This window comes from Pan paniscus, chromosome 1, assembly GCF_029289425.2.
Source record: "Pan paniscus chromosome 1, NHGRI_mPanPan1-v2.0_pri, whole genome shotgun sequence".
Classification (NCBI taxonomy): domain Eukaryota; kingdom Metazoa; phylum Chordata; class Mammalia; order Primates; family Hominidae; genus Pan; species Pan paniscus.
The window spans coordinates 135,072,112-135,082,490 of NC_073249.2; the positions used below are offsets into that span (position 1 = coordinate 135,072,112).

The 10,379-nt window shown below is 44.8% G+C and overlaps 1 protein-coding gene across 2 annotated transcripts in view; it reads right to left on the bottom strand.

Moving 5' to 3' along the window:
- Positions 1–10,038, bottom strand: part of BRDT (bromodomain testis associated) — a 64,963-nt gene extending 54,925 nt beyond the window's left edge. The window contains exons 1-4 of one of the 2 annotated variants that reach the window (XM_055116158.3): positions 9,896–10,014; positions 9,733–9,777; positions 8,940–9,525; positions 6,899–6,993 (exon numbers count right to left, since the gene is read on the bottom strand). In XM_055116158.3, the coding sequence (XP_054972133.2) occupies positions 6,899–6,903 (5 nt within the window). In that variant the 5' untranslated portion in view covers positions 6,904–6,993; positions 8,940–9,525; positions 9,733–9,777; positions 9,896–10,014. Of the gene's footprint in view, positions 1–6,898; positions 6,994–8,939; positions 9,526–9,732; positions 9,778–9,895 lie in introns of both variants that reach the window. The other variant, XM_008960495.5, reaches the window with a different exon arrangement.
- Positions 10,039–10,379: the final 341 nt, after the last annotated feature.

Here is a 10,379-nt window from a genome sequence, read left to right on the forward strand (position 1 = left end):
GAAAAATCGTAAGAACAAAGATGGAGCTATTCTAGGATGTCACAACTAAACTGGCTCTTATCCTGGCTTTCTAATTATTTAAAGCTAACCTACTTTTTAGGTGCCCCAGTCACTGTAACCTCCCTCATCCACAAAGGTTAACCACTCCAATCACTACAGACCAAGCTGTGACCATTTTTGAACTTTACATATAGTATTATTTACTATGTATTACGTTTTTGTTTGTTTTTTGAGATGGCATCTCACTCCATCGCCCAGGCTGGAATGCAGTGGCGCGATCTTGGCTCAAAAAAATATATATGTGTATTTATTACACAATATACTTTCTGCAGTCTCATGGTTTCATTTTCTACTTTTTTTTGAGTCAGGGTCTTACTGTCCCCCAGGCTGGAGTGCAACAGTATGATCTTGGCTCACTGCAGCCTCAAACTCCTGGGCTCAAATGACTCTCCCACCTCAGCCTCCTGATTATCTGGGACTATAGGTACATATCACAATATCCAGCTCATTTTTTTTGTATAGATGGGGTTTTGCCATGTCACCCAGGCTGGTCTCGAACTACTGAGCTCAAGCAATCTGCTCTCCTTGGCCTCCCAAAGTGCTGGAATTACAGGTAAGCCCACGGTTCCCCGCCTCATTTTCTACATTTAATTTTTTATCTAGAATTACTTTCCACTGGTATCTTTGGCTACAGACATTCCCCCAGCCTTGATTTTTTAAAAAAATACCTTGCCACACAAAAAACTTACACAGGATGTTTATAGCAGCTTTATTCATAATTGCCAAAACTTGAAAATAACTAAGATGTCCTTAAGTAGGTGAAAGGGTAAATACACTCTACTACATTCATGCAATGAAATATTATTCAGCACTAAAAAGAAATGAGCTATCGGCTGGGCGTGGTGGCTCACACCTGTAATCCCAACACTTTGGGAGGTGAAGGTGGGTAGACCACCCAAGATCAGGAGTTCAAGACCAGCCTGGGCAATATGGTGAAAACCCATCTCTACTAAAAACACGAAAACTAGCCGGGCATGGCAGTGAACGCTTGTAATCCCAGCTACTCAGGAGGCCGAGGCATGAGAATCGCTTGAACCCTGGAGACAAAGGTTGCAGTGAACTGAGATCCCACCACTGGACTCCAGCCTAGGTGACAGAGTGAGACTCCTTTTAAAAAAAAAAAAAAAAAAAAAAAGGCATGAGTTATCAAGTCATGAAAAGACATTGTGAAAGCCTGAATGTCATTCTCAAAAAAAGGCAAAACTTGGCCAGGCATGGCGGCTCACGCCTGTAATCCCAGCACTTTGGAAGGCTGAGGCAGGTGGATCATTTGAGGTCGGGAGCTCGAGACCAGCCTGGCCAACATGGTGAGACTTCCCTGTCTCTAATAAAAATACAAAAGTTAGCCAGGCAATGTGGCACATTGCCAGTAATCCCAGCTGCTTGGAGGCTGAGGCACAAGAATTGCTTTAATCTGGGAGGTGAAGGTTGTGAGCCAAGATGGCCCTACTAAACTCCAGCCTGGGTGACACAGCAAGACTCTATCTCAAAAAACAAAAACAAAAACAAAAAACAACAAAAAAACACAAAACTATAGAGATAGTAAGAAGATCAGCAGTTGCTAGGGGTTTGGGGAGGAAGGAATAGGCAGAGCACAGAGGATATTCAGGGAAGTGAGACTACCTTGTATCATAGTATAATGGTAGATCCATTTGTCAAAACTCATGGAATGTACACCAAAACAGAAACTATGGAAACTATTAATGTTGGGTGATGATGTGTCAATGTAGGTTCATTGATTGTAACAAACGTACCACTCTGGTGCTGTACTAGTGTTGAAACGGGGTAGATGGGAACACTATTTACTGCTCAGTTTTGCTGTGAACCTAAACTCCTCAAAAACATAAATTTTTTTTTTTTTGAGATGGAGTCTCGCTCTGTCGCCCAGGCTGGAGTGCAGTGGTGCAATCTCGGCTCACTCCAAGCTCCGCCTCCCAGATTCAAGCCATTCTCCTGCCTCAGCCTCCAGAGTAGCTGGGACTACAGGCGCCCGCCACCACACCCAGCTAGTTTTTTGTATTTTTAGTAGAGACAGGGTTTCACCGTGTTAGCCAGGATGGTCTCCATCTCCTGACCTCGTGATCCGCCTGCCTCGGCCTCCCAAAGTACCGGGATTACAGGCATAAGCCACTGCCCCCGGCCAAAAATAAAATCTATTAAAACACACATACAAATCCTCTCCATGTTCAGCGCTAACACGAAAGTTTTTGCTGTCCCACAAATCATAAATACTGTAAAACATTCCATAATTCCATATCCCTCACTGGCCTTCCTCAGTTACCTTCCTAGACTTCTCTGTAGTATTTAACATGGCTAAGTACATAGTACCTATAAATTACCTATAAAGCCTTTTTGCCAAAAATGTGAACAATTGAATGTAATCAAGATTTTATTTCTATTTTTAAAAATTTTTTGGAGACAGGGTCTTGCTCTGTCACCCAAGCAGGGGTGCAGTGGCTCAAACATGGCTCACTGCAATCTTGAACTCCTGGGCGCAAGCAGTCCTCCTCCCTCAGTTTCCTGAGTAGGACTACAGGTACATATCACCATGCCTGGTTAATATTTTTTCAGGGAAGGGGGGAAGCCAGAGTCTCACTATGTTTCCCAGACTGGTCTCAAATTCCTGGCTTCAAGTCATCCTCTCACCTCAGCCTCCCAAAAGCGCTGGGGATTACAGATGTGAGACACCATGCCAGCCTAATCAAGCTTTTAGATATAACTTTTATTTTACAGAAAATTCAGGGACTTAGAGCTGTGCTGTATGATGGCCCCTAGTTAACCATAACAATTTAAATTACCCAAAACTTAATAGAATTAAAAACTTAGCCACATTTCAAGTGCTTAATAGCCACATGTGGCTAGCAGCTACTGTATGAGACAATGCAGATATAGAACACTGCCATCACGGCAGAAAAGTTCTAAGGGACAGTGCTAAAATGGCCTATTTTACAAAAGTCAAGGTCATTACAGAAAATAAGAAAAATGACTCTACATTAAGATCCATGACATACAACTCAGGAAAAGCAGGCAGGAGGTGGGGGGGCAGGAAGAACCATGATAACCAAACTCAATTGGTTATTCTATACCAAATCTTGGTTTTAAAACATCAGCCATATTTCCAGCCAGAAAGGTGGCAAAAGAAAAAAAGAAAAAGATCGGTCATAACATTTTGAGACAACTAGGGAAATCTAGGGGATTGTTCATCTTGATAGATGTAATAGCAAGGTATACAGGAAAAAATGTTAAGTGTTGCTCAAAAAAACTTGTGAAGTCATATCTGTAATATATCTTTAAAAGGCCTGTGGGAAGGCTATATAGAAAAGCAAATATGGCAAAATGTTGACAATTGCTGATATAGTTTTTTTGTACTATTTTACCTGTCTGTACACTTGAAAATTTTAATAACAGCCTTAAATACACTGTAATTGAGGGCCACAGATGGCCTGAACATGAATGCACCAAACATTAACAAATAATTTGATATCATTGTCACTGGGCAAAACAATAGCTAATATTTGATAATCTGATTATCTTCTCAGTGGTGAACTCTCTGCATTTCTTGGCTGGAGGCCCTGGTTTCTAATGTGAAGTGAAGCTCACTGTCCAGCAATATATGACTAAAAATTTTCCCTTTTATAATGTATCCACTGTCATTACCCATCTTACTGTTTCAATTACTTTAATCTTCTGTTTCTTTTAAACGTTTAAAAATGGGCTTATGTGGCTTTTTATGATACTTTGCAAATTTCTATGCTAGACAGCTGTCAATTTTACTATTTCACTTTCCCTAAAGCCTTTAATTTTAGCTCTTAATTTTTAATAATAAACAGAAGAAGCCACCACAAGAGTCCTACAAAAGAACCCAAAAGAGATTTTTGTTGTTGTTTTGTTTTGTTTTTAAGACGGAGTCTCACTCTGTCTCCCAGGCTGGAGTGCCATGGAGCAATCTCAGCTCACTGCAACCTCTGCCTCCCAGGTTCAAGCGATTCTCCTGCCTCAGCCTCCCTAGTAGCTGGGATTACAGGGAGGCATTACACTACACCCAGCTAATTTTTGTATTTTTAGTAGAGATGGGATTTCATGTTGGCCAGGCTGTCTTGAACTTCTGACCTCAAGTGATCCACCTGCCTCAGCCTCCCAAAGCGCTGGGATTACAGGATTGAGCCACCGCACCCAGACAATTTTCATGTTAATGGTGGGTCCTAACCACTTGTCTAGTGTCAGAAGTAAACACGCTGGTTAATTTAAGGTTCTCTCTAAAAAGCACTTACACTCACATTCCAATATGCCACCTTAAGGAGGGAAAAAAAGTACAGAGTTACCATTATACTGGCAACTATAATCTGCAGTCTAACCCATCTAAGTGAAAGTCCACTGTTTTTTTGTTTTGTTGAGACAGGGTCTTGCTTTGTCACCCAGGCTGGAGTGCAGTGGCATGATCACTGCTCACTGAAGCCTCGATCTCGGGCTCAAGCCATCCTCCCACATCAGCCTCCCAAGTAGCTGGGACTACAGCTGCATGCCACCACACCTGGCTAATTTTTTAAAATTTTTTTAGTAGAGATGAGGGTTCACCATGCTGCTCAAGCTGGTCTTATTAAACTCTTGGTTCTCAAGTGATCCTCCCACCTCAGCCTCCCAAAGTGCTGGGATTACAGGCGTGAGCCATCACACCCAGCCTCCACTATTGCTTCTAATGTTTATAGTGAGTTGTCATTTTGTTATTTCCGCTTTCAAAACATTTTTTACCTGTGGATATATCTCTAGAAAGATGGGTCATACACGGTGGCTCATGTCTGTAAACCCAACACTTTGAGAGGCCAAGGTGGGAAGAACACTTGAGCCCTGGAGTTTGAGACTACCTTGGGCAACAGAGTGAGATCTTGTGTCTACACAAAATACAAAAAATAACTGGGCATCATGGAGCACACCTGTAGTCCCAGCTACTCTGGAGGCAGAGGTGGGGGGATCACTTGAGCCCATGAAGTCGAGGCTGCAGTGAGCCATGATTGCACCAATGCACTCCAGCCTAGGTGACAGATTGAGAACTTGCCTCAAAAAAAAAAAAAAAAAAAAAATGCCGAGCACCGTGGCTTGCACCTAAAATCTCAGCACTTTGGGAGACCAAGGCAAATGGATTACCTGAAGTCAGGAGTTTAAGACCAGCCTGAGCAACATGGTGAAACCCTGTCTCTACTAAAAATACAAAAATTTGCCAGGTGTGGTGTCACATGCCTGTAGTCCCAGCTATTTGGGAGGCTGAGGCAGGAGAATTGCTTGAATCCCAGAGGGGGAGGTTGCAGTGAGCTGAGATCATGCCACTGTACTCTAGCCTGGGCAACAGAGGGAGACTCTGTCTCAAAAAACAAAACAAACAAAAAAAAAACAGGTAGGAGAAAAAAATGGTAAGTAAAAAAAAAAGTGTCATGAGCAGATGAAATCTAATGTCAAGAATTCAATGTTACATAGTAACCACTCATTACAACTGTTCAAAAGCAATGTATCATAAATGATAATGAAAAGTTCAATTCACTTTGTTGAAGACAATCACACAATAGTGTAGCATCCCCTTGTTACATCAGTCTATGGTTGAATGAATAAATTGCCTGAAAACCACGTCTCTTGCCCACTCAATAACTCTCAAAATAACCTTGGGAACTCTGAAAAGAATCTTTTTCTTGCTGTCACCCAGGCTGGAATGCAGTGGCATGAACTTGGCTCACTGGAACCTCTGCCTCCCAGGTTCAAGCGATTCTCCTGCCTCAGCCTCCCAAGAAGCTGGGATTACAGGCACCCGCCATCATACCTGGCTAATTTTTGTATTTTTAGTAGAGACGGGGTTTCACCATATTGGCCAGGCTGGTCTTGAACTCCTGGGCTCAAGCAATCCTCCTGCCTCAGCCTCCCAAAGAGCTGGGATTACAGGCGTGAGCCACAACACTCAGCTGACAAATTTTTGAATTCCCTCAGTGATTACTAACTGTAATCAGTTATTAAATTGTGTTGCCCTAAGTGCATACTTCAATCTCAGGAAACAGCACAGCATAGAACTAAAGAGCTTGGATTCTGGAGGTCAAAAGTAACCTGGCCCTTGATGAGCTTATACACTAATTCCAAATCCTACACCATCAAATGAGCAGTCTCCAATCCAAGGGAGAAAATAGTTTCTGCAAACTTAGATCAGGCTTCAATTTGGGCCAGAGGTAATTCATAGAAATGATTTACAATGTTGGGGTGGAGGGAGGGGGGAGGAATAGCATTAGGAGAAATATCTAATGTAAATGATGAGTTAATGGGTGCAGCACACCAACACGGCACATGTATACATATGTAACAAACCTGCACGTTGTGCACATGTACCCTAGAACTTAAAGTATAATAATAAAGAAAAAAAGAAATGAATTACAATATTCCTTACAATGACTCAATCTTCTCATTTGCTTCTCCCTTCAGTCTAAGGATGAGGCACTTTTTCTATCTAGAACTCTTTTCCCAGGGACTCTAGATAACACTCCCCCATCACCCCTGGAAGGCCCTTGGTCCCTCTTTTTTTTTTTTTTTTGGAGATGGGTCTCACTACGTTACCCAGGCTGGTCTTGAACTCCTGGGCTCAAGCACTCCTCCGCCTGCCTCAAGCTCCCCAAGTGCTAGGATCACAGGCATGAACCATTGTGCTGGTTTATCTTTTCTGTATCTTCAACAGATGGCCTGGTCCATCTTTTCTGTATCTTCGACATTTATCTACTAGCTTCCCTCCATATAAACTTTGTCAAGTCTCCTTTAAAATTCTTCCCTTAATCCTATCATTTTCTTATGGCCTCAATCTTTTCTTCCATACCTCATCCCAGAGCATTTTCCACCTTTCTTCTCTTACTGAAGCGGACTCATAGCATTCAGCCGAAGAGCCCCTTTCTGGCCAGTGCACCTGCCAGACTGCAGAGGAAGCCAGAGAGCTTCAATTAAGCCCTTCAGCATGATCCTGTGGCCTCTCTCTCCACCCACTGTCTTTACAGCCTACTTCACACTTGGCTTTTCCCCCAACATTCCTCTAAAACTCCCCTTACACTAAGATTAACACTTACCATGCTAAATTGTTAAATCTAATGAATTATTTTTGACTCTTAACTTGACCTCCCAGGAACATCTGCACTGAACTATTATGACTCTTAAAATGCTCTTCTGGTTTCCAGGATACCATTTTCCAAATTCTATTTGTTCATTTATTGAATATGTACTAACATAAAGCACCTACAAATGGTGCCAAAGCATTGAGCTAGAATTTGGGGATACAGTCTCTTTGCAGAGTTTTTTGTATTTTTTATAGAGATAGGGTCTCACTATATTGCCCAGGCTGGTCTCAAACTCCTGAACTCAGGCGATCCTCTGACCTTGGCCTCCCAAAGTGCTGAGATTACAGGCATGAGCCACTGCGCCTGGCTAATATTTTTTTGTATTTTTAGTAGAGATGGGGTTTCGCCATGTTGGCCAGGCTTGTCTTGAACTCCTGGCTGCCCAACTCAACTTGCCAAAGTGCTGGGATTACAGGCCTGAGCCACCTCGCCTTCCCCACTTCGGAGTTTCGCTCTGTCGCCCAGGCTGGAGTGCAGTGGTGTGATCTCGGCTCACTGCAACCTCCGCCCCTCCAGGTTTAAGCAATTCTCCGCTTCATCCTCTGGAGTAGCTGGGATTACAGGCGCGTGCCACCACGCCCAGCTAATTTTTTTTGTATTTTTAGTAGAGACGGGGTTTCACCATGTTGGCCAGGCTGGTCTTCAACTCCTGACCTCCCAAAGTGCTGGGATTACAGGCGTGAGCCACCGCGCCCAGCCTTTTTTTTCTTTTTTTTTAATTCCATCTATACACACCCCCCCGCCGCCCTGCCGCCCCGCCTTATGCCAATCTCAGCCACTTCAAAGTATCAAATACATGGGCACAAATGACTGCTGAATATAATTTAAATATTTGAGATACTTACTGTTTTCCTATTCTCCATCCAATAAACCACTGCTTTTATTCAATCACTAGTCACCACATAAATTATGCAATGGTGTTGCTTAAGATCATACAGTTCAACTCACTGTCCTTCATGCTATACAAACCCCTTTATAATCTGCCCCCTTACTAGACTCATCTCTTGCTACTTCACCAATTCCCAACACGGTCAGCGACAGTGAGGCAGGGTATCTGTAGTACTAGCTAGCCAGTAGGCTTAGGCAGAAGAATCGCTTGAGGTCAGTTCAGGCTGTAGTTGGCCATGACAGTGCCTGTCAATAGCCCCTGTACTCCAACCTGGGCAACACAGCAGGACCATCTTTTTTTTTTTTTTTTTTTTTGAGACGGAGTCTCACTGTCATCCAGGCTAGAGTGCAGTGGCCCGATCTCAGCTCACTGCCACATCCACTTCCTCCTGGGTTCAAGCAATTCTCCTGCCTCAGCCTCCCAACTAGCTAGGACTACAGGCACCCACCACCATGCCCGGCTAATTTTTGTATTTTTAGTAGAGATGGGGTTTCGCCATGTCGGCCAGGCTGGTCTCAAACTCCTGACCTCAGGTGATCCACCCGCCTCGGCCTCCTAAGTGCTGGGATTACAGGCGTGAGCGACTCAGGCGATCCTCTGAGATCACCCAGCCATAGCAGCTATCTGTATTTAAAAAAAAAAAAAAAAAAGCAATTATCCACTGTCACATCCTACTCGGTGTACATACATCCATGTCTTTGAGAAACTTCTCTTTACCTGAACTTCCCTCCTCACTTTTTAGTCTAACTTCTATTTGTCCCTCAAGATCAAGATGAGTTATCACTTCTGCCCAAGAGCCTCTCTCATTCCCTCCCATCCACCCAGGCCTTTCCCTTGAGTCCCAAAGTCCCTGTACATACCTCTTTCTTTTTTGGGGGGAGCGGGGAGACGGAGTCTCACTCTGTCGCCCAGGCTGGAGTGCACTGGCGTGATCTCGGCGCACTGCAACTTCCGCCTCCTGGGTTCAAGCGATTCTCCTGCCTCAGCCTCCCGAGTAGCTGGGACTACAGGCGCCTGCCATCACACCCAGCTAATTTTTGTATTTTTAGTAGAGATGGGGATTTCATTATGTTGGCCAGGCTGGTCTTGAACTCCTGACCTCAGGTGATCCACTTGCCTCGGCCTCCCAAAGTGCTGAGATTAGAGGGGCGAGCCACTGCACCCGGCCTCCTCTATCTTAATTCTTAATACAGGCCAGCGCGCCTTGAAGTAAAGCCCACCACAATCCTGCAGTACCCAAAAGAGGGTTCAGCACGTTCCAGGGGCTTAATAAAGTTAATTGAATAAATAAATGAAGCAAGAACCCGAACTTCCCCGTCCCAAATGACCACTTGCAGAATAAACACAAAATGCCAGCTAAAGCTAAACGCTCCGTACTTTCTCCTGCATTTCCAAAATTACAGTACAGGCAGCAGCGATCCACACCAGTCCAAGACCTAAGAGGAACTACAAAGACCATGAGTATTTTTCAAAATGGGAGGAGGCAGTTGGACAACTGGACCTCCCACTCCCTCGCCCCAACCTCCTCCTTCCCAGCCCTCCCTTGAAGAAAAACCAGACGTTTATGGGAAAAGAGGGAGAGAGAGAAAAAGATCCCTTGGGGGCAACGAGCCTGAAGTTGGTAAGGCCAAAGGGAAGCGACTGGCAACTCACCTGGGCTGCAGGCACGAAGCGGGGTGGCCTTCTCAACTGCCCGGACTGTCGCACGATGTTGATGGGGTCGGGGAGGGGAGAGGGGGGAAAAAACGGTTGTTCCCACCCAAGGCCGCACCTCGGGGCCGGCCTAAGGCAGCACCCCCTGTGGAGGGTACATTACCTGTATGTTACCTGTATATTACAAAACGGACCTTATGTGATTGCCCCTTTCAGGCTGCACAAAATGAAGCGGTGCAGGGCAACAGTTCTCCGCGGTTCCTCGCCGCCAGTTTTTGTTGTAATGGCGGTCGCGCGACAGGTGCTTTTATAGAAGACCCCCCGCGGGCGGCCTGCCCATTGGTCTGAACCTGTCACGTGACCACACCCAGCCCCGGGCGGTGCAAAAAAGGTGTAGGAGTCTGAGCCGGGCAGCTCAGGCCTGTTAGGGCAGGCAGAGTGGGTTCGGGTGATTGCCGTGTAGAGAGTCGGGGGTTAGGAGTAGGAGTGCTACACTCAAGGCGTTTGCTGTTAACACGACGTTTTCACTAATCAGTTAGCCTAGTAGAGGTTCTTGAGTTTTGGCTTCTGATGTTTTCGTGGTTTTCACGCTTTTTTCCCCAGCCTTCTCCACAGTTCCTGTCTCTTGCACGTAGTGAGTGCTTGAT